At 35.0% G+C, this 25,573-nt stretch overlaps 1 protein-coding gene across 2 annotated transcripts in view; it reads right to left on the bottom strand.

The window, feature by feature from the left end:
* Positions 1–22,962, bottom strand: part of LOC143224968 (meteorin-like protein) — a 38,133-nt gene extending 15,171 nt beyond the window's left edge. The window contains exons 1-3 of one of the 2 annotated variants that reach the window (XM_076453528.1): positions 22,779–22,962; positions 22,252–22,507; positions 9,399–9,787 (exon numbers count right to left, since the gene is read on the bottom strand). In XM_076453528.1, the coding sequence (XP_076309643.1) occupies positions 9,399–9,787; positions 22,252–22,382 (520 nt within the window). In that variant the 5' untranslated portion in view covers positions 22,383–22,507; positions 22,779–22,962. Of the gene's footprint in view, positions 1–9,398; positions 9,788–10,611; positions 11,205–22,251; positions 22,508–22,778 lie in introns of those variants that run through there. The other variant, XM_076453529.1, reaches the window with a different exon arrangement.
* Positions 22,963–25,573: the final 2,611 nt, after the last annotated feature.

The raw sequence follows: 25,573 nt of genomic DNA, 5'->3' as shown, positions 1-25,573 counted from the left end.
TCGTGGGTTCGAACCCCATTACTAAAGATGCTCGCCCCTTCGGCCATGGTAGAATTATAATGTGATAGTCAATCCAATTTCTTGTTGCCTTTTGTTCTAATCTATCACGTCTAAATTGGAAACCGCCCTCGAATACCTTTGCGCGAAATTAACTAAAAAAACAAGTAACCCCATCTGTTCCGTGGCACAGAAGTTAGCCCGAGTCAGTAAACAATAGTTTTCATACATTAACCCTAGAATAGTACACCAACTTGTTCTCAGATGCACGATCCTATAAACTCCGCTGGTTGCAGGGTTCCAAATTCTATACGACTCGTACACAAACTGTAAACACGAAAGATGCAAATAATACCACTCTTTAATGATCGGATCCCCCACGTATGTTAAGTAAAAACAAAAGTGATTTCACTCAAATCAAGCCATTTATTCACACTAAATATATTGCAACAAGTAAAACACACAATTACTCAACATGACAGTATCTATTCTTCGGGTAGTGAATGATACATAAAAAAGTAACATGAACACTGATTACCAAAGTGACTTATTCAGTCATAACAGCAGTAAGTTTATTAATTCAATATATGTATATATATTTCAGTAATTGTTTGTTTGTTTGCTATTAAAGCACAATGCTACGAAATGGGCTGGGATGTGGCCGTGCCCACCACAGGTATTGAAACCTGGCTTATCAGCGTCTGTAAGACTTACAGCTGAGATAATGGTGGACATTTTATCAATTAAAATGTATATATTTTATCCATACATACCCTAATTAAAATAATAATAGTTTGTACCTTTATGTCACAACTAACGAATAAATCAATAAAAAATATTGGCACACAAAACATATTTAGTTAGTACTAAGGTATAATAATTAATCGGTAAGTCGAGGGATAAAGATCGAATGTGATAATTATTGTCAGATCTATTTTGAAAAAAAAAAAAAAAATTACCCGTCATTTAATTTTTCCCTCGGTTGATTATTGCAAAATTAATATATTCTAACATAATGCTAGGTCCAACCTCGTTATTTTGGTAGAACGAAAGTACTTCGAAGGTAGCATATCAAAAAATACAAAAAAAAAAACTGCTTCAAATGAAACGTGACAGGAGCAGTGAACCATAGGGAAACAGGTGGCTTTCCTTTGCTTGACATGTATTTAATATATTTTCACCCAGAAAGTGAAATTATTTGCGATTTGAAACAGAACAAAGTTTATTTAACCTTTATATTTCTCGCTGTAACAACAGACGTACTGTAGCTTTGAATTATAAAGTTACAACAACAACAAAACGTAATGTTTTGATATTTTTTTCATATTTTACATTATTAAATGTATATTGTATTTAAAATAAATGTTTACAACAAAGACACATGAAAATTTCATTTAACGATAAAGAAATGAAGCTATCATGAAAATGTGCTAAAAGTTAAAGCTTCAAAACTGGCATACTTGAAGTCAAGTTTCAGAAAAAAAAACCTTATACACAAATTTTATTATTTTTTTACGTGACTGAAATGCACAATTGAATGTTACAAATAAGTAATATTACAACCTTGTACCAGACCTCAAATTATGTGCTGCATCATTAGGGTCCCTAGGAATTAAAGCTCCACCTATGTCTGGTGGGAAAAATGGACTGTATACAGCACGTGATCTGACTTGCGCGCCCTGCCCGCGGTTGATGGTGAATAGTTTCCTACAGAGACACTTTCGAGTAAGCGTGTAACGCCCAGTGTTCGTTACAAACAGAAGAAGCGTTTTAGTCTAGCCCCCCCTGCTTGTTGTTGTTGGCGACTATGACAAAAACAGTTATAATCTCGAATCGTTTCACCATAACAGACCACCTAAAACCTTTTTATGGCATTTCTGATCAATTAGGTAGTGCTCTAAGTTTGTAACATTAACCAAATAATAACTGAAAGAAGGTTAAAATTCGAAAAGCATTTGAGATTTAAAACAACAAAATCTTAGAAATCACATCGTCTGTTTCTGTTATGAGTTTCGAATATCTCCGTTCTTGCAAACTCGAAAACAGATTTATACTCCAATGTCTAAAATAAAACCAGAAACGATAATTGAAACAAAGCTGCATTGTGTGTTACGTGTTAGCGTACGCTTCAGAAAGTCTCAAATATATCTGACACGCGTGAATTTCTAATCAGGAGAAATTCGCAGGGTAATATTTTTGTATTCCGAGTTTCACTTACGTCAACTGTAAGAAGATAAGAACAATAAATTATTGCATCAGTGTGAAAACGAACAAAAGTATTATCAACGAAAGAGCTTTAAAATAGAATATTACAACAGTCCAGTACCACTTCTAAAATTTAAACTGTCGACAAGAAACAGCATCTGAAAAATATAATTCACCGATGAGAAAATACGGCTTAACCTCGAACAGTACACCGCTGATGACATCATGTAGCCTTCACCCTATCAAACTAATGCCACTAAGCCGGCTTCCCAACAAGCAACTTCCAAGGTTGCACATGATGTTAAAACCTATCAGTTTATTCATCGTCTACGTAAACGGCATTTCCCCTCCCTCCCCCCATAACATCAAATTAGGCCTTTTTACCCTTATTATTACTGTAACACTTTCTGAGCGCCCTCTACTTTAGCTTTTCTAATAATATATGTGCATCTGTTCGTTTTTGCCTCTCGTTTTATCTCGAGAGTTCTCAATAAAACAATGTTGTTCAGAAACAGGTGTGGCACAGTTATATCATAACCAGAAACACGTTCTAGGATAAGCTGTGTGAGAAACAAAAAAATCCAAGGTAAATGATAAGTGTCATCTGGAGAACATTTATGGTATTTGTTTTGCTGTATAAACAGAAAGAGATATCTACATTTCCCCTTGAAGTATCCCGTTGAGACAATGGTAAGTTTACATATTTAAAACGCCTAGATCGAGGGTTCAATTCCCCACAGTGGACACAGCAAATATGGCTTTGTTCCAAAACAAACAATCCCCACTGATAATACATCCACTATAAACACCCGTAATGAGTAACTCCTCAAGTTTTCAAATATTTTCTTGACGTCTGCAAGAATAGATCAACAGTAGAACTAAACTGAAACTAAAATATTTAGTGACAATATGAGAACTGAAGTTTATTATGTATTGCAGTATGATTAAGAAAATGGAGATTTTGTTGGATCGGAGAATTGTATTTATTTATTTTGAATTTCGCGCAAAGCTACACGAGGGCTATCTGTGCTGGTCGTCCCTAATTTAAAAGTGTAAGACTAGAGGGAAGGCAGCTAGTCATTATTACCTACCGCCAACTCTTGGGGTACTCTTTTACCAACGGATAGTGGGACTGGCCGTAACATTATAACGCCCCCACGGCTGAAAGGCCGAGCATGTTTGGCGCGACGGGGATTCGAACCCGCGACCCTCAGATTACGAGTCGAACGCCTTAACCCACCTGGCCATGAGGGGCCGAATCGGATAAATCGAAGAAAGAGAATATGGTAATTTTACCACACAAATTATTGTTAACATTGAAGCTTCCCAGTAATTAAATAAAATCTAATATGAAAAAACTGTACAGTTTAGCTGCAATCCACAAGTTCACCAAGTTCTTCAAAATTTGCGGAAAAAAACACACAAAAAAACTGTTTGGGAAATAAAATGTTAACAATAACTGAATATGGAGCCTGACACCCAAAAATAACGGACGGTGTAATGTGACACCAACTGGTACCTGTACACCATAATAAAAAAAAACTGAATACTTAAAACACACGACGAATAAATGTTTAAAACCACACCACACAGTAATTTCACGGAATATGATGTGGAATAAATTAAATACACACTACTGTAATGTGTACAAACACACCTAAATCAGTAATGTCAGAAACCACACTAAATAAAACGTACTTGACAATTACTGAAATAGTAAAAAAAAAACATCTAACAATAACTGTAAAATAATTTTATTTTTGCGACACTAATGGAACAGCTTTGAACATAATAGCTGCGTCACGGATAAAATCACCAATGTCGAAAAGGAACTAACTAACAAACATTAAAGATTATTTATCGGATAACAGTCACGACGAGCGTGGCTAGAAAGAGAATCGTAGTAATGCCAACTGGACAAATTGGTAAATGTTCAGGTCTTACTTCCAATGCAAAATCTGGCAATAACTCTTACATCAAAATGCTACCTTCTAAACGACAAGATCCGGGCGGAACGACGCTCTCACACACCAACTTTCTCACGCTGCTATAGAGGGCAGGTCAGTCACGACATCCGTCTTGACGTCCACAAGTTCATGGTCCTTTGTGTGGGAGAAAGTGTAGGGTAGGTTACGTTTTATTTTTGCTACGAATATTAATGATAAGTTTTCGTCACCTCTAAATAATTGTTTCGTTTAAGAGAAGACGAAACGTGGGGGGAAATTCCTTTTATATAGGGGTTGAGGGTACAAATAACATACTGCATTTTCACTAAGCTAACCAACCACTACTATTAAACAATTAGAAAATGGTGGGTTTTTTTTAAGACAATATTTTATGGCAAAGCTGAGCCTTTGGAAGATTTTATTTAAAAACAGCAACAACAAGTGTTCCAAAACTTACGGAAAGTCAGTTTTGAGGTAATACGGCAGGATTTGTCATTAGTGAATTGAGAAAATAAGTTAAAAATTTGTAATGCGAGTGTAGTAGCAGTACGCTCATCTGATGGTTAATGTCTGGTTTACTTAACTTAATGGAAAGCGATTCAATCCTTCGGGAATGGAGGACGATACGGAGGAAGACACGATTTTACAGTCGTTTAGACAGTTGTCGGTAATACTAACGATGTTTTTATCAATGAAAGAACAGAATGCTAGAATCTCTCACCGTTAAACTAAGAAAACACAGATGATGAACGCACTGCCACCTCATCCTCAGTTGTGAAAGTGTAAGATAACAAAACAAAATACATGAACTTAAGTCGTGATGTTGGACTGTCGTGTGAAATGTTTAAAAATAAAATTACAATTAATTCCAAAAGACATTTTCCTAGATAGGAAAAGGGTAACAGGGAATATTAAACCTAGTGACTGATTAAAAACATACAGGAAAAAAAATCAGGGATATTTATAAAAACTTTAACTGAGAGTCGGGATGAAAGATTTATTGGAAAGCCAAAAACTTGGTATAAAAAATGTAAAAGGATTTATGATTCAGGGGATGGAAGGGTCATCTTGTTATTAAAGAAAGATATTTGATAAAGTTTTTGAAAACAAAATCAATGAGAAGGTTTTACAAATTTACGAGATATCAGATGTCTAATTTATTTAAGCTATATTCTGGAGATAATAGAAGCAGGAGACGCAGAATTAAAATATGGAAAAGCAGACAAGGCTCCAAATAAGTTAGTGTTTGTTTTTTTAATTTATCTAATAGACTGACTAATAAAATAGATAGATATCGGCAGTTGTGGTGGTCAACACTTTACAAGAGTTTTAAGTTGAAAACTGAAGCTTTCCTAAAGGATGTGTGTGTGTGCGTTCTTACAGCAAAGCCACATCGGGCTGCTATCTGCTGAGTCCACTGAGAGGAATCGAAACCCTGATTTTAGCGTTGTAAATCCGTAGACTTACTGCTGTACCATCGAGGAACTCCTGAACCATATATGGTGTAGCTTCAAATTTTTATTTTTCTCAAGAGCAGGTGTGAAATGATACCCCTGAAGGGCCAAGCCGCCTTTTGTCGTTCGCATGTTATTATGTCTCTTCCACAGAGGGAATTGTTCTTCTTTCAAAACTTATAATTTTGGGCCCACTACTTTATATCTTTTTATGACAATCGTTTCGAAGCGTGGAGATCTTAACCCAATATACCCACACGCCTTTTTTAATGTTCTAAACCTTTCTGGTTTCAGGGATAAAGAATGCTAAAAGTTACAGAAACATATTTTGGCCAGTAGTTCCCTTACGTGTTTTCAACAATCCAATTGAGATTTGGAATAAATATACCTTGCAACATCCCACAAATTAAAGCCGACATAATTGAGAATTTGTTCTTTTTTTCTTTATCTTCTGGGATCAAAGGAAAAAAATCCAAAATCAGTGTTCCACCCTGCTATTTCTTTACGTTTCAAACACTCCACACGTTGAAGTAGACATTTATTTTCGTCCTTTATCAAATTTTATAACAGTGGTTCAAAGTTCAAAGTTTCTTGCAAAGTTGGGACTTCCATTCCTTTATATTTCGACTAATTTGAATGAGGCTTTCCACAAACGTATTTTGCGTGAACCCCACATACTGAAGCAGACAAATTTGGGATTTGTGCCTTTCTTTTAATTTTACATGGGTCAAAGTAAAACAAAATTGCCAGCGTATGAGACAGGGACCTCTGAACCTAGATGTACTGTCTGCATACGTAAAAGTTACAAGGATAGTTATCAACAGCGTTTGATTTACCCAGTGTAATAAACTTACTTATATCGTGTTGAAGAACACGTCTTACTTGTCAAAACACTACCTGACAGGTTGTCACTGTAACTCTCATATTTACTCATTGTATTACAAGGTTACAAATTAGTACGACTCTCACAAATAAGTCTCAAGTTTATACCGTGTAAAGTGTCTACTTCTCGTAAATATATATTTTGTAGTTTATACCCCTTCCCCTAACTCGACTACCGTTCTTCCTTGAAACCTACTGTATTCTGATAATTTTATCAAATAAGAATGTTGGACTTTCCAGTGTTAATGTTTCCTATTTATAGCAAAAATAATTTATTTTGATATAAAGTAAGGACATGAGGAAGACAGCCCCACCCTAAAAAAGTCCAACTTTTCCTCTACACAAAGAACTTAAGCACTTTATATAAGAAGCCAAGTACTTATTTAAAAATCAAAATCGGAAGACAGTGGACCTCTTAGTTTAGAATATTGGGGGTGATCTTTCGATACTCGCCCCCAACCCCTCCTGGTTGGCAGAATACACAACTGAACATACAAAGTGTTTTACTGAGTGCACATAGCTGGAATTCAGAAATGATTTGCTCATAGTTTTTACATCGTTTACTCGGAGATAGCACAAGTAAAATCAACCAATTAAGCTAGTCAGTGGAGTCTTGGATATTCGAAGTAGAGACAAATTTCACCCAAGGTCTTCAAGAAGGTGAACAATATATGTATTATAACATAATATAAAGCTATATTATACAACTAAAGTGGTATTGTTACTACGCTGATAACGTGTATGAAATACACACCGAAGTATACTAATTAGAATACTGTCAGAAATAGTGCAGCATAATAATTAACGTTCTTACAATAAATAACTAAAATAATGCGAGTTTTATACACTCAGTATGATAGAAATGTTAAAACTTCTTCATATTGAGGTTTAATTAACCAGATACTGAGAAAACTTACAATAACTGTATCAAGTATTTTTATTTAGCTAAACTACTAATCGTATATAAAAGGAGAGCCTATTACAGATTGATCAGAACTTACTAAACAACACACTGTTCCGTTTTTGCAAAATGTTAGTGACATCTTATTTAATGATCATTCGCAAATTTTCCTCATGACATTCCTGTTTTGTACATAATTTTAAAATCCGTACAGATTTTCTTTTTCTCTCTGAAACTATCAAGTGCTCTGCGAAAAAATAAATTACTGTTCTTCCTTCAGTCATATGGCATAAACAATAGTTTCGGGATAAATTTTCACGTTTACACAATATTTTGTTAACTATTATAACCCTCCCCCTTCGTGGTTCAGGTCTGAGGACGTATAAAACTAAAAACTGAACTTCGTTACCCGCGGTGGGCAGAGCACAGATAGCCCACAGTAAAACTTTGTGGTTAACTATAAACAAAAACGATTATAAAATATTACAATTACAGACTGGACTAAAATCCGGTAGAAGGTGCTCACTCTGTACGCTATGTTGTTTATACTTCGTTGATTTACGTCAGTTATTAAGTCAATATTCACCCGTATCATGCAATAATGAAATATGTGTATTAAATAAAAAAGTCTCTAACAGAATATGTACGTTCAGTAAAAGTATACCATAACCGAGAAATTTAGTCCTAAGTTGTGGTGCGACAGTTACTTTATATCAATGATTTATTTAAGTTTATAAGCACAACACAATTACCAACTGTTGTGCTCTCGACCAATGTGAACACCCTTTGTCTGGTTGAATTTACGTTTCTAAGTGGCTTCGTAATTATTTTATAATATAAAAAACTCACTGATGTTCCCGACAACAGAATTTCAACAAACACTTTTGTGAGATAAGTTTATGTAATCATTCTAGGTAGAAAGAGCTTTCATAATCAGTGCCAAGAAAGGCAAGTAATTATACAGTGTTTTATGAAATACCTTCATTGTAATTCACAGCTCATGGCGTCTTTATGGGTCTGTCTTAATTTAGACTGTCTCAAGTTCGTTTTAACTAACTTACGATATCTATCGTGCAAATGTACTCGATGTAGTAATTACGATAAATATTTAAACAAGTAACGTTTTCTTTTGTCTTCAAGGTTCACACTATTTATTGCTGAAAATAATATAGTAAATATTCAAGAAAATACAGAGCCCTGAAACTTAACTTGGCTAATTAAAATTAATGAGTGAAGAAGAGTCGAATATTTCTCCAAAAACCGCCTTGAGCATGAATTCACTGTATTAATGGAAGATTCTATTATGATTACTGACAATATAACAAATCTGTAACGGTGTTGTAGTTCATAGTATACTGTAACTGTAGAATGGGCATAACACTTTCTCCATCCTTTCTCTCATTAGTTCTTTGAGTTACTATAATGTAGTTTTCTACCGTTGACCCTGGTCGCTGGGGTTACATGACCCGCACCCGGAACAAGAACACTAGCTTGCTGGACGCCAGTTCTACCCTACCGAAGGACATTAAAACTAACTTAAAAATAATAAATACGTAATTGGTGTAAACAATATTTTGGTATTAATTATTATCCTAAACAAGAAACGTAAATGACTTAAATAAGATTTAAAATTATTATTCACTTATTTAATCTAATTCATAGCATAACAGCCGTCAAAACGAAAACTGATGACGGAAATAGGACCTATAAAACCACTGTGTTCACTGTATCTCAGCCGACTTCATGATCCCAGGTATTATACGAAAGGCATCGTTGGCACCAAATATTACAGATATAGTGTGATTGGCATATTATGACATATTTGTCTTTCTTTTACTCACAAGATCTTAGAATATTCCACACATTTGCAGTGGATGGTACAGTAATTTAGAGTCGAGCGCGGTTCTGTTGTTAAGTGGTCGAATTATACATATATTTTCGCGTGGCTTCTCGCGAAACTCTATGCATAAACAAGCAATAACATTAAAAAAAAGCTACTTGTAAATCACTTACCATACAAGTCATCAAATAAGGCTTCAGTTGAAACAGGTTGAAGGTTGTAGCTAAAGCTCGCTACTAGTTTTTGAAGAGTATCATTGACTGGTTCTGCCTCCACATACAGCGCCACCTGGCCATGATAGGAGGTAAAACATCGTAACAGTTCTGGGTGTTTCCCATCAGTTTTGCTATACAATAAATGAAGTTTTCGATGGCCTTCCACATAAATCTGAGCACCATTAAAATGTTCACGTGCTCGCAAACAGCCACGGAACTCTCTTCCGGAAGTTCCATGACGTAAGAAAACTTGTAGCGCCCCTCGCGGATAATTCCACTCAACACTTCCGTGAGCACATCGTAGATATATGGGTTGTACCTCTCGAGATGCATCTTCTCGTAATCCACTGAAATAATAAAGAAAAATCAGTAACCAAATAATAAAAAAAGGAAAGATAAAATACATGACACAAATCTATATAAAGAAGAGGAAAAAAACCTGACAGAAACCCTAGCGTTTCAAACAAATATATTTATCTTATTCAGTGGTAAACACAAAACAGGGTAAATCGGTTTCAAAGGATTGTAAAGTCTTAGCGATCATCTTTAACATATTTCAATAAAACCAGTCCATACTTTGCTTTTACAATGCTCTCCCCCAAAAAAAAAGACTCAGTAATAAAGTTGAGGGCTTACAACGATAAAATTCGACGTTCGAATGCTGCAATAGGTAAAGTGAAAATAGTCCTTTGTGCAGCTTTGCGTTTACAAAGTTAGCCATTTTATTTTGACGATAACTACAGGAGAATAAAATGCTCTACTTTGTACACCCACACTGTATATAGCTAGGCCTCACATCCTGAAACAAAACATTTACTGTAAACAAAACTGAATTTTTTTCGGATTTGTTTTCCTTTCTTTCATTAACCTTGAAAAAAGTTTTCACTTTACACCTACATAAAACAACGAATCATGCAGTAAAAACACTAGCGTATACATCTTAATATGAGGCCTTCTCTGCTTTAGCTATCCAACTAATAAAAAAAAGTTAGTGTGTGATCTGAAAATATTTGTGTGTGTAAGGTGTATCTATGGGTATATTCAAGGCACCTTCTAACATTTCAACCTCATAAAACTATTCTACACATAAAACTTCAGGGTATGCAAGTTAAGTTTAACAAGCTTCGTAGATTATAATTGCAATATATATAAGATAAACACACACACTTACGTATTTATCCATCCATTCCATTCTTCGTTATGTCTATTCATCATCCATTTATGATTCTGTGTGTTAAATGCAACTATACTCATGTATAATACCAGTTTCTACACCTAGTTATAAAATTTTCCAGTATATATAAACACACATCATGAACAAGTTCAAGTAACATACGACAGTTAGACATTCTGTACACCTCTTCAGTGCTGAGTCACTCTGGGGCGTGTCATACACACGCACACCTCTTCAGTGCTGGGTCACTCTAAGCTACTTGTCTGTTGTTGGTCTCATTATACACTGACTGCTAAGAGACTAAATCCCAGACGTCAGTTGTATGTAAAAATTTACATCTTTAGGAGTTTAGCGGAACATAAACCCTAGAACCATCACAATACAGGACACCTTACGTCATGTTATCTGCTGATCGACAGTGTATATGACATGACACGACTGCACGCTGCTAGACTTTTATTAGATTAGCTAGAAGTGAAACACATCAAGCCTCAGTCAAAATGTTAAAATCAGTCACTCGTAATGTGTCAGTTATAATGGTATATACAGCCTTATATTGACGATTCTAGCGGTCTCTAGTTTTGTTTTACATTTTAATTTTTATATAGGTATTTCTTTTCTGACTCTCTTTCATAGGTGTCTAATAAAACAAAAAAAAATAACATCTTGATCGCACGTCACTATCGTCAAAATTTTTTTACAAACCCTCAATACATCAAAATGCATCAGGTTGCCTGAGAAAACGACAGTAGATGGCGTCAGTAAGTGTGTGTGTGTGTGTGTGTGTGTGTGTGTGAAATTAAGCACAAACTACACAATAGACTATCCACCATGGGTTTCAAACCCGGCTTATAACAGTGTTTGTCCACAGACATACCAATGTGCCACTGAGGGGGGCTCCAGTAATAAAAGATTTATTTTAAATAATTACCAAAAGGCTTAATTTATCACAGTAGCACACAAGCTTGCAGTCAAAATACTTAGACAGGATCTTCAAATCCTGTTCAAGTTTCACACTGAAAATATTTCTGTACACTACCGTTAAGCGAAACAATACCCGCTTATTAGCCCCCAAATTACCGACTTGATTTTACACCATTCACTGCCTGATGAATCCACATACTGTATCAAACTGATTAATTGTTTTTTTTTTTTTATTTGGTTTATCACAACATTCAGTATAAAATACCGGCCAAAACAATGAGTGAAATTACTCATTCTGCTATGTAAAACAGAACTCCAGTACTTCAATCATGATGAGCTTGTGATTAGCGTGTTATTAGGCTTTGTAATCCAGAAAGTCAAGGGCCCACATGCAACTTGGCGAATAAACAAGTTATAAAAAATGTATTTAAACAACAACAACATCGATAACTCTTGAAATAAGTTGCAGATCCAAGTTTTATCTACACATTTTTTTTCAAAGTATTGTCGAAAAAAGGACACGAAGCTCACTGGAGAGTTTCTATACACGCTGTTATAACCACATTAATACTTTTTATAACGTCAAGCAGATGAGCAGTCAGCGACACCTGTGTGACATTACTACTCATGCTTGTAGATGGTTATTTTGTAGTCAACATGCAATTATGTACTATAATCACGTGGCGTTTTGGCTACGCATAAGCCCTTTGTCCCCCGATAGAGATGGCATGTTAACACAAGAGAAAAGCACGTTCACACCTTTATTTTTCCTGCGTGGAAGATGGTTGAATTAGCCTCAACCACTGGTTTAATCCTGCTCCTTTTTATTATTTCGACATCACTTATTAATTTAGGACCAAGTGAGTTAAAAAGTGTACAGGGTAACGGTTATAGCAACGTGGAATTTTAAAGCAGACTCCTGAGAATGCAATAGGCTGGTAGGGGGAGTAAATGTGGCGGGAACATGCCTTTTTTTTTCCAATAAAGAAATGTGGAGATTGAAAACTCGTCCCCTACTGTGAGCAGCTGGGCTTGAGAGTAAGTGGTTGTCAGTATATGAAGAACTGAAGTTCTTTCTTGCAAATGCATGGGCCATAATCTCGAAGCCATCACCACACGTGCCTGACATCTAAAACTCTTGTCCTGTATCTGTTGTCGTCAAATACCTTGTAAATCGAGGTGAAGGTAAGTTACCTACGCGCGTACATTTTAAAATGTATTATAATAATGCATTTGATTTTAAAAAGCTTTACCAAATCAAAAATACTCATATCCAATAGAGTAATGAATAAAGAAGCAGTGATAAATATATACAGTAAATTTATAACAAGAGCTGTAATGTAAATAACAGCATGCGGCTGGATTAAATCAATTATATCTTGATCTTTACTGGTAAACGTTTAAGTTACGGTGGTTGTTTCGTAGTATAATTATTCAGCAATGACTGTATGATGCAAGATTAACCTGTTCAGTGCTGGAGACGAGATAATTACGGACGAGTTTATTCGTTCTCAATAATACCTAATTTCAACGCTAGACGTCAGAACAATACATGCATTTGACCTACTTCCCAATTGTTTCACTTTCGATCCAAAATTGCGTCACGAAAAAAGTTACAAAATGAAGAAGCATTAGAGTTGTATTGTAGCAGCTGAAATACTTCGCAGTCAAAAGGTTAAATAGTTCATACAACAGATCAGTCAGTTTAATTACGATACAAACAATGAGTCCATTTATTACGTTTATTTATCCACAGCCCCCTCCCCAGTGGTAAGTCTGCGGACTTACAAAGCTGGAAACCACGTTTCGATACCCGTAGTTGGCAGAGCACAGACAGCCCGTTGTGTAGCTTTGCGCTTAACTTCAAACAGAACATTTATGCACAGAACGAGTGGTTTAACATTTATTTAGTGCAGGTAGATTGCGTAATATAGTTCAAAGCGTAAAGTAATTTAATACGAAACACTAGAACGTTTTTACCTATACACACAATGAAAAACTATAATTCACAGTTTCGCTATATTTAGAACACACGATGGATGCACGCTTCTTTAAGAACAAAGTCACATTGAACTATCTGCTGTGTGAACCGTGTAGCAATCGAACCCCAGATTTTAGCATTGCAAGTCCACAGACATACTGCTGTCTCAAAACACAATTAGCTGAGTAAATCAAAATTTCATATATACCACAGACCGCTAAACAAAACACGTACATGAACGTATATATTCATGCGACGTTAACGTGACTGTCACGTAAATCACATTAACAGTCATCATTGATCGAGACACGCATTCCAAAACAAACAAAAAATTCTCTGAATATAGCCGCAAGTAGGTCCTTAATGTTTTTTCTTAGGTGTGTATAAAGTATTCCACAATCTTTTAAAAGATCGTTTTTCTTCTTTCTCTCCGAATGCACTTTACTATATTTACCTCTCTCCATCACTGGTGAACCCCCCTAAGTAACTCAGGTTGCTATAACGTATAGTAGACATGGTGGAAAACACGACCAGAAAGATAGGATAATAGCGACTAACTGCCGGAAAATGAATGCCGATTTTCAACATGAATGCACAATAAACGATACGTAAACTCGGTAAAAGCCCATTTTAAAACGCAATTTTCCGGGTTCCATATCACGCTCTCATCGCGCAAGCCTCACACAACAGAAACTGTGCCTAATAACTATACGCCGTGCCCTCCCGTATTTAAAAAGTCTAGGAACTTCGAGATATATCTCAACGGGAAGTTGTGTACGACGAAGCAGAAAGGTAGCGTAGGAATCAGTTGACCATAAGACACTATATACTTCCCCAGCAGGACAAGGGATTAGTCTGCTATTGTATATTTGAAAGACATGGTTAGAGAGGATGTACAAGATTGAGAAAGGCACCGTGTGCAAGATGAAGGAAGACCTGATGAAACCGCGCGGAAAACGGATCGAAACGCCATTCATTACTAGTACTCCAGCCAGGTTGTCCATTTCAACAAATGTATCACGTAGAGAGTTTTAAGCGTAATAAATTCGGAAAGACTAGTCTCTCCTACTTGTGTCTAGTCAGTTTGGAATAGGCCCTGAACCCTCTAAAAACCATACATTTACAATACTGTGAGCTCTGTCCTAAGGTGTTGGAATGTAAAAATATGTATATGATTATAACAGTAAACATACAATAATTCAAAATGTGCAAGGACTAGTGTTTTTTTTTTAAATTTCACCCAAAGCTACACGAGCGCTATCTACGCTAGCCGTCCCTAATTTAGCAGTGCAGGACCAGATGGAAGGCAGCTAGTCATTACTACCTACCGCCAGCTCTTGGGCTACTCTTTTACCAACGAATGGTGGGATTGACCATCACATTATAGGATCCCCACGGCTGAAAGGACGAGCATGTTCGATGTGACAGGGATTCGACCCCGTGATCCTCAGATTGAGAGTCGAGCACCCTAACCATCTGTCCATGCAGGACCAAGCTATCATCACACAATTATTCTATGGTTATTTATTTCTTTAAAAAGTATTCCTAAATCATGAAGAAACTGTATGGAAAATAACCGTGGTACTGTCAGGTGAATAATAAAAATATCCTTTGTAAAGTAGAGAGAATTATAAAGAAAAAAAAGGTTGAAACAGATATTAAAGTTAGCAAAGAAAACAGATGTTAACTTTAAACTAGATATACATATATACGACTTTGATTTTAAATCCCGTCAAGTGAAATACAATTCATCACGCAAGTTAATCAGATACTGGACGTTCAACTGGTTCGTTTTCGACTTTGAACAACTGGACTTATAGATTATGTTATTAAGTGTACATCGTATTGCTCGTCTGTATTTTTTAATATTTCTTATCACAGAAATTGGTAAACCGATATCACTGTTACGTCTTTGCATCTGCTATAATAATTTTTGTTAAGCCACCTGAAACTGAGTGACTCAGCGATACACTTACAGCTTCGAGAGTACAGAATGCCATAATAGAAATTTAATAACCTACTCTCTCAAAATGTTTTTTTTTTTAAACAAAGTTAATTCGTAGCTTCTGCAGAACAAGAAACTTATGATGACTCGTAGACAAAAGTGTGCTTTATTTAAATATGAAAGCGAGGTTTCTATACTGTGAAAATGTTGATTTGAATCTATTACATAGCTATCTTATTTTGTTAGTATTCAACTTCCTTATGTGCGCGTATTGCAAGTTCGATTACAGAGCAGAAACTGAAATATTAAGAGGACCAATAAGTATGCTAGTTAGCCCCTTGTATTCAGTGTTCTTACGTAAACGTACACTTGATAATTGAGAACCATGTGAAAAATTAAGTGACTGGTACACGATTTTAATTCTTACGCTACGTCAATACCACAACCTAAAACCAATTTTTCAAAGTCGGAATATTTTTAAAGTTACTATGCAAAGACTCACATAATGAAGCCTACGTGTAGCAGAATTTCGAATCTAGTCGATCAGAACAACGAGTATCATTTTATTACTATAATTTAGTTAGCAGGGCAGACGGAAATTTAATACACTCGCCCAGCTGGAAGAAAGAAACGCTGGAAATGATATTCAAGTGCTTGTTGTACACGACCTTGTTAGTCATCCAATTACACTAAATGCGCAGGCGTTCTAATTACACACAGCTGTATCAGTTCACTCAGGGGTTGAGAAATGTACACATCTATCTAGTCTAACTCCCAAACAAGCCAGTTAATACAGCATATCAAAATTAGTTAACAAACCGTACACTCAGAATGCCATGTTCAGTATATTAAGTATGCTGTACACTATTCAGTTCAGAGATCATCCATGTAACGCTCTCTGCCGTATAACGCTGTAAAGTATCCTCACTCGATCCATGTACCTGCGCAGTATCCTCAGCTGACCCGTATGACGCAATACGGTATTCCGAGTTGAAATGATGTTGACAAACCTGTCATCAAATGACCGATAGAAGACTTCAATCATCTAATGCGTTTCATTCTCGGAAATAAAAAAAGATTTATAAAGGTAAGAGAGAAATATCCGTTTAATTGAGTTGGCCTTAAGAGAGAAGAAAACCTGTGCTATTTCTCGTTACGTATTCCTAATACAGAATACAAAATGAGGGTCACACAAGTGTAGTTCTTAAATAACAAACACCTTGCTTCTAATTTACCAGTCTTAAACCGAGTGTAACCTATCAGGAACGTGAGCTGTTTAGCCGCTTTTATTAAAAGAGGTCCCGATACTTTGACAAACCGCTTTACCACAAAAAGTCTAAACACCAACAATGATATCTTTTCATCTGCTCACCAACCACAACAGTAATTCGAGTATAAAAAAAATTCCTCATAACACAGAAACGCAATGAACCGTTTAGCGGTGCAAGTAAAATAATAAAGGTGAACTCGTTTGGAGAGAAATCAGGCATTAAAATGTTAACTTCACAAGTTTGATCGCTTTTTTTTTCCTCAACAACCATTCTTGATAAACTAGGGTATCACAGCTGTTAAATATTCCTGGTTAAGTTATATGGGAACAGAGGGAAACTAAGTTTAAAAATAATAAAATATTTAATCTTATTATGATGCAATGGCTTAATAAACACAAGAGTAATCGATTAGGCTTAGTATTTCACTTAAGTAAAACATTTGTCTGTAACAATACTAATAGGGTGCTTCTAATTATTATTTACATTCAAGTTATAACTTATTATATTTCAATACATATAAAAGTTAAAGATGCAAGTTAAGGCAATGTTATTAATCGACCAGTACCATATAAATTTATGTAAAAGAAAAATTAATACTGCCTTAAAGTTATATCTGATACAGTTGATGATAAACCTAATATAACACACTTTAATTTTAAGACAAAACAAATTAAAGGAACTATTTGATTGGATAAAAAATTATTTGATAAAAAAAGCAATTTATAAACAAATTAAACGATATATTTAAATAATTTATAAACAGGTTAAACGATGTATTTCCACAAATAAAAAATTGTTGATGAACAATATTCAAAGTCCTTTGATTTAAGAACACCCGTGAAACAACCTTCGTACAGGAGCATCGAAGCATTAAACTCATTCCGAGTTACCTATACAAGTTCGTTCATGTTTCTGCCACTAGGTGATCCCAATCATTAATCTGTTGCCAGAAGGCATTAAAAACGAGATTCTTTACCAGGAGGCAAGACAAGTGCTTTTCTTGTTACTTATAAATACGTAATTTCCTGAGCTTGTTACATATGTGTCATTAGTCCAATATGCAAGTTACAATTAAACCTGGTATACTAAAACACGTGCACGATAGTCAAGTCTTTTTAGGCTTATAAATATGATTGGCAGGTTATTTTATCGAAAATGTGTCCTGTAAGTGCTACTTAGCATAACCATTTATTCATTAGAACAAAAATACCTTGTTTTCTACACAGTTTGTTTTTTTTACAACAATCAATACTGATTCCCAAAAGTTGAAATAAACTAAGTAATAGGGTACAGTTTGTTTGGGTCTTATTGTCGGTGAGATAGGGAGTAACGTTAAATGTTGCGTTACACTTGTTAGTAAAATAACTCGGCAGAAACAAGCGGGAATATACATACAGTCGCATTTTAGACTTCTTAATATGACATAAACGTACTTTAATTTTGTGATTCTGATTAGGTTTTTTTGGTTCTTCATAACTTTTGAAGTGTAGTGTTCTCTTTGCTTCCTTCCCCCAGCTAGTGCCTTCCCTGAATAAAATACTATACTTTATTAAAAGAAAGAATTTGCTTTCACATTTTCCGTTATTAAGAGCACTGTACTTTTGTAATAAATAGCAAAGCTTTATCATTACATGTCCACAACGTTTAAAATAACCTTCTATAATAATCATTACGATTTTTATGCTTGTATTTTACGCTCACACCACAGATTGCTGAGGTGTCGCCACTTGCACAATAGCGTCTCTTACTGTTTCAATCACCCGGGAATATAATTTTATAAAACTTTATTTTTACACACTTTGTAACCACATTGTTACAGTATCAAGTAAAGGGCACTGAAAATGGCGGATCTATACACTCACAACACAATTTTGACTTTTGCTTGATATTAACTACAAAGCTACATAATGGGCTGTCTGCTATGCCAAACTCGAGTATTAAAATCTGATTTTGAGTGTTATAAGCACTCATATTTACCGTGGAGCTACCAGGAGGCGACAAGAGAATCATATAATTAGTTGTTTGTTGTTTTGTTCTTTTTTACAAATAAGAATTTAATATTAGAAATAGCAAACCATAATAATATTAATGAATCACTTGAAACATTACCTTTAATCTTTGTATATTATTAACACTTATGAGTGAAAGCAAAGCAAGAAATATCAATTCGCATAATACTAGAGTCCGGCTACAACAAAAAAAAAAATATTGTATTAATATCAAGGCGCTATTTAATCCGTAATGACGAAAAACACCCACTTGTAGAGGAAATTATATGTAAAAAACGGTTAGTATGGGTAGAGAAAGCTCTATGTAGAGGAGCGAACAACGTTTCGACCTTCTTCGGTCATCGTCAGATTCACAAAGAAAGAAAGAGGTAACTGACCGATAGCTGACCACACGTTTAAAGGCGGTTGTATAATTGAGTGTAGGAATGTAGAGGGCGTGCTTAGATGTTGGATTATATTTATTAATATAGGCATAAAGGTGCTCCTCTGTATTGGTTGATTTTGGGCTTCAGTTGTTGTATAAGTAAGGCTTCTTTAATTTTGCGTTTGTTTATGTTTGTTTCTTAATTCAATATTTGAGTGTTTTTTATGGTTATGTTGTGTTTATTTGATTTGCAGTGTTCGAAAACGTGTGAAGGTGACTTTTTGTGTTCTTTGAATCTGGTTTCCATTTCTCTACCTATTTCTCCAATATAGAAGTCGTGGCAGTTATCACATAATATTCACAAAGTGTGTGTTCTGTAGATATGAATCCCGCAACCGTGTTATCTACATATCCGTACCAGTATAGTAGTGGATGTAATGCTATGTTAATTGCTTGGGTTTCAATTTGTGCCATAAAAACAAGTTGAAACGCAAGCAATTAACATTGGTAAAATATTTCTTAATTCTAAAAAAAAACAAAATCACACATATATATACACTACCTTAGAAACAATATCTAGCAAAAAACACAACAATAATAAATATAATTCGATCTGGAGAATAGATTTTGTTCGGTGCTTCTTTTGTTTGTTTGTTTTTTGATTTTCGCGCAAAGTTACACGAGTGCTATCTGCGCTAGCCGTCCCTAATTTAGCAGTGTAAGACTAGAGGGAAGGCAGCTAGTCATCACCACCGACCGCCAACTCTTAGGCTACTCTTTACCAACGAATAGTGGGATTGACCTTCACGTTATAATACCCCCGCGGCTGAAAGGGCGAACATGTTTGGTGCGACGGGGATTCGAACCAGCGAACCTCGGTTTACGAGTAGAATGCCTTAACCTACCTAGCCATGCCGGGCCATTTGTTCAGTCCAGAAAACAGAAGAAATTATAAGTCTCTACTTTAATTGCCAATAGCACTTAATGTTATGTGTGAGAAATTTTCACAATTTCTAAGTGTATTGGTTTTAAAATCGCTTAGGGCAATAGGTTGTTGTTTGTTTTACACTACAAAGATTGCGATTCAATTTTATTATAGTTATAACGTAAAGCTCCAAGGCACAAACTGAAAACCAAGAAATGGCACAGACATAAAAATGGTGAACACATACAGTACCGTGGTTGGTCCCACGGTCCAGAAACCCTACGAGGTAGTTTTAAAACAAAAATAAACAAACGAGACCAACGTAACTTTATATGAATAGCTTGACGTCAACTTAAACAAACATATCACTTAGTACACTGCTTATTCGTTGAACGTGTTTCATCAATAACTTGATTACTGAACAAAGCGCAAACTAGGCTAGTCGTAAAGCACGTGGCTTATTGTAATTGGGCCTGATACGTAATTGACTTAATACTAAATACATATAGGGAGAATATAATGTAATTGTCATGAATAATTCAGAAGTTTTAATAATATCGTACAAGCACGAAATTGGAAGAGATATTTTTTGTTAAGAAAGAACAATATTAAAAACTTGAAACATAAATACTTTCAAAAACTAGAAAACTGGGTACTTTTCCGTTGTACAATAAACATAATAAATATTATATATGATAATTATAATATATAAATTGTGTAATATATATATAAATTGTATATTACATAATAAATTTCCATAACAAATTTCTAAAAATATATTAAGCACTGTATTCGTGTGGTAGAAACTTACTAGTGATGTTAATAATAACAGAAATGTACCGAAAATTCATAATTGCAAATTTCAGTCTATCGAACAGTGAATGTTACGCTGTGAGGTGACACGTGACGACTTACGAGAGAAGTCGGATCATTATTTTAGGTTTCTAAAGCGGTTCAGGATTAAACTGAACGTGCAAGTGACAAATTTGAAGATATGTATTTGAACTTTACAACAACCATTAATTAAGCAATTAATTATATAAACAGCAGTTCGATCACTTCCATTTATCAGCCTATCTAACGAGTCCTGGTATTCTGCGGAAGGCCTTGCCGCCTTAAATTATTATTATTGGTAGATACAGTGTGGTTGATACATTACTATATATACTCTTCCTTACTTTCAGCCATAAATTCTTAGAAATTCCAAATACTTAACACCTTTAAGCAAAAGATAACGAAAATTTTTTTATGTTTTCTTTTAACACTATATTGTGCTCCTTGATTCACTTATTTAACATCACATGTAATTATTTGCATAAATATCTAATTATATCGTTTGTTTTACTAAAAAGATAACTTCTAGCTACAAAAGGCTTATTCTTTGAATTTATCTAGCTTTATGCAAATACATAAATACAAAAAATATATTAAAAATTTTGGTATTCAAGCAGTTATCAAACACTATCGACAACATCCTGGCAGCAAATTAAGTATATTTCTTTGAGACTTGGTCTATTGTCAAGCAAGTCCAGAAGGTTTCTTCTCTAAAGAAATTCTTAAGTTATTTTTAAACTGTGCTAATTGGTACTCCGGAGCAATTAATTTAACCATCAGTTTTTTATGTTCTTCAAACGCTACTGACAGCTCAATAGGGCATAACAAGTCACAAACATGTAACAAACAACTTTACAAAGTTTCTATCACAGGTGAACTTTTCTATCACAAAAAATACTAAACCTTAAGATATTGTGAGCTACTCTACTAAAAAAATGTTTACAGAATTAATGTGCGTTACAGTAAGTAACTTTTTCTGAGCAATATTTTAGTATAACGGATGACGTCAATATATTTCAAATAGAAAAATGTCTTCATTAATTCTAACCGGCATGTGACTGCGAGACAAATAATTTCTAGTTTCGAAACATCGAAACGATGATAAAATTAAAATATAACGCCTTGTAAACGCAGTAGGTGGCAGGATGTCAACGCACTTACACAAAAAAAGCCAACAAAAGTAAAATTTAACAACGTAGGTTTGGTTTATTATACTATAAATAGAATGTTGTTACTGGTACTAGTTATATTTGAACCTGCGTAAACAGTAGAGTAAAATTAGGCATTATTTAAAAAATAAAATACATCGTCTTATAGATCAACAAACACGGCGCCTACCAAGTATTGATGTTTTAATGAACTGAAATATAACACACATTCTTACCTTCCAACCCAGTCACACTCGTCTCCTGTATGGAGGCTACTGCTCTGTCCCGTATGAACAAGAGCGAAGAATACGTAAATCACGCCAACGGCAGTTTGCCAGGGTCCGAATCGGGCCAACTGTAACCCCATCGCAACAAAATAGAGCTTAGTTGCCTACAAGTGCTGTCTTAGCTTTCCGATTGTCGTAGGTGCATTCTTCATTGTTACACAGTTGCCATGGTGAAATTGCTGTTATCTAGGTTCATGTTTCGCACCTGCCAACGTAGTTCGTCAAAATTATTTACAACCGCAAGAAGTTGCTTCTGTATCGTCATTATAATTTAGTTTCATACACTTCCGTCTCATATCAACCACATGTATTTGTATAAAGTTCAATAAAATAAGTTATTTCAACTAAATAAAGATTAATGCAAGTTCTCACTCGTTATATTAGATTTGAATTTTGCAGGTAAAAGTTTTTGTATTATATATAATTCTGTGTTGCTGTTAAGTAACGATAAGGCGCGAAACACCCCCCAAACTTACCAACATCCACTACACCCCATTCAACAACTAGCAGTAACAAGTGGAAAATTTCTATCCTGAAGACAGAAGTAGTCGTTTCGCTACTAAAGCACCGACTGGCGCCTGTTCGTGCAGAACGTTGATTGGTTTACCAGTGGCCCATTTTTTTTTCCCTTGCTAACTTGACGTAGTGCCATCTATAGGCGGAGAATAACTCGTAATGAAACTCAGGTGCTGCGCATGCAGTTTACACTCCACTATAAATATTAGCGATATGAAACCTGAGTACGTAGAAAAATATACATATGATGAACTACGTTAGACGAGACAGAGTAAATAATCTTTTCCGAAAATCTAGTAAAAACTTTTATCTAACAAATACAGTCACTGAAAGAAAGGAGAAATCATATCAAGAGTTATATGAGAAGATTATTTTAAAAATGGTAACTAGTAGTCTGTTTTTAATACATATACTAATAAATATATTCATTACCTAGTTTCTTATTTGAAACTTATTTCTTAGAATGAGTTTCTGTTTGCTATAAGTTAAGTTTCTACTCGGTACAAGTGACACCAGTCTAACGGGATTTTCTTTTCGTGATTGATTTTGTTGTAGTTTTTTATGTATAACGCACTTAACTTTATGAAACATCCAATTTTTATAACAGTAGTTCTGCACATGTTACGATTGCATAATATCACCCGGTAACCTATAAGAAGCCATAATTTGACTATTTGTCTTATGATTATCACCCACAAATGGTGTTTGTGGCATCGTATTAATTCTTCATTATGAACCAATATCAGTTTTACTGATATTTTGGGCCCCCGCTAGTACAGCGCTAAGTATACGGATTTACAACCCTAAAATCAGGGGTTCGATTCCCCTCGGTGGACCAAGCAGATAGCCCCATGTGGTTTTGCTGTATGAAAACACACGCATAGTAATATTTCGTTTAACTGGGATTTTATATAACGCCACCTAGTAGACTTAAGAAAGTGTTTTGCCTTGCTATTTTTCTGTCAAATTGTCAACCAAAAAGATAGTTGTAACATTTGTGCCTTCATGCCATTTCTAAATAATGAATCTGTGCCCATTTTACTAAAATTTGGTTGGAAATCCCTTAAATAATACAATACGTTGCCTCTATTTATGCTGCACGTAGGCTTCAAAGCCATTTCTCAAAATAATAATGTTAACACTCCTACGAAATGACGTTTCTAGTCCTGATTTCTCCAAGCCCGTTCCCCTGGCTGTGGTTTCGCTAGATAGTAGATTGGGACAGTGGGAATCTCGTAAATCCATTCATTAATGGATTTAAATGGCAATTTCATTTAAATACAAAATTATTAGCCTAATATTAATAACCTTTCAAGTTGCTCTGGGGCCTATTAGGCCCCACTTTTCGTAGGAGTGTTAACAGTGATCCATATTTAATAATTAATTTACAAATTTATGGTTGACTACTAACAGTTTAATTGATACTTCAGTTAACACCACCTAACAAATATGTTTAGTGTGTGAAATGCGTTAAGTAAACAAAATCTTCGAGAACCTTTAAATATATTTTCTATTGTTTATTGAAGTTTCTTATTTGATAAAGGTCTGTGGAACATTTTAATCACTATGCCTTCTCTAAAGTCAGAATTTTTTTTGTCATTAATTTATCTGGAGGATTTACAAGAAATGTTAGTAACATCTCAATAGAAGTTTGGCATTATAAACAGTTAAGAAAAGAGTAAATGAAATCAATATAAGATACAAATATGTATGAGAAATGAAGCGCACCAGAGTACAGTCACATGCTAATAGTTTATACTGTGATCAACTATCATTCAGCTAATCAGACAGTGCAAAACCAGAATAACGTTTATAAAAAATACACGTTTAATTCTCTATTTCAGGAAGAGCTTTGTTAAAACTCTTAAGAGGATATATGATTCTTTGTTTGTTTGAATTTCGCGCAAAGCCATACGAGGGCTATCTGTGCTAGCCGTCCCTAATTTAGCAGTGTAAGACTAGAAGAAAGGCAGCTAGTTATTACAACCCACCGCCAACTCTTGGACTACTATTTTATCAACGAATGGTGGGATTGACAGCAACAACATTATAACGCCCCCACGACTGAAATCTTTTACCAACGAATTGTACGATTCACCGTCACATTACGACGTCGCCACTACTGAAAGGGCGATCATGTTTGGTGAGACGGGGTATATGAAAATTGTTCTATTGATGATAGAAGTGGAGGTAAGCGCAAACTGTTTTAAAATGATGTTATGTAACTCAGGGTACGCTATTCATGAGATATGTGGAAACTCGGTAAAGATCTTTTCAGTTGACCGAACTCTGTAAGTATGAGTGTGATTGTTACGTTCAGAGCAGTAAGTTACAAATTAAACACACGAAATGGCCCCAATAGATACATTGCAACTTAAAAGACACTAAGAATCAAGATGGAGGAAATCACTCTTTAAAAATGAATCCAAATTGTTTAGGCTTGCTCAATATCGGAAAGAATAATAGTATGACGGTCAATGTTATTTATTATTGTTGTGGCGCAGCATAATTCACTGACCAGTAATAACTTTATTCTAGAAACCAGTAATAGTTCAAACGTAACTTAGAACAGTCATTTCACTTAGAGGCGTAACTTTGGCTCCAGAAGTGTTGGGGTTGTTGCTGATAGAAGATGAACGTACGAACCTACACTTTGATTCAATACTATTGATATCGAGATGTGACAGAGAAAGTCACCGATTTGTGAAACAAGAGGGGGTGGTACACTGCGTTTAAATAAGTAACTTGAATTACT

This window comes from Tachypleus tridentatus, chromosome 9 (genome assembly GCF_004210375.1).
Source record: "Tachypleus tridentatus isolate NWPU-2018 chromosome 9, ASM421037v1, whole genome shotgun sequence".
In the NCBI taxonomy this organism is placed as follows: Eukaryota; Metazoa; Arthropoda; class Merostomata; order Xiphosura; family Limulidae; genus Tachypleus; species Tachypleus tridentatus.
Note: the sequence above shows the minus strand (reverse complement) of the source record. Positions and strands in the feature narration are given on the sequence as shown.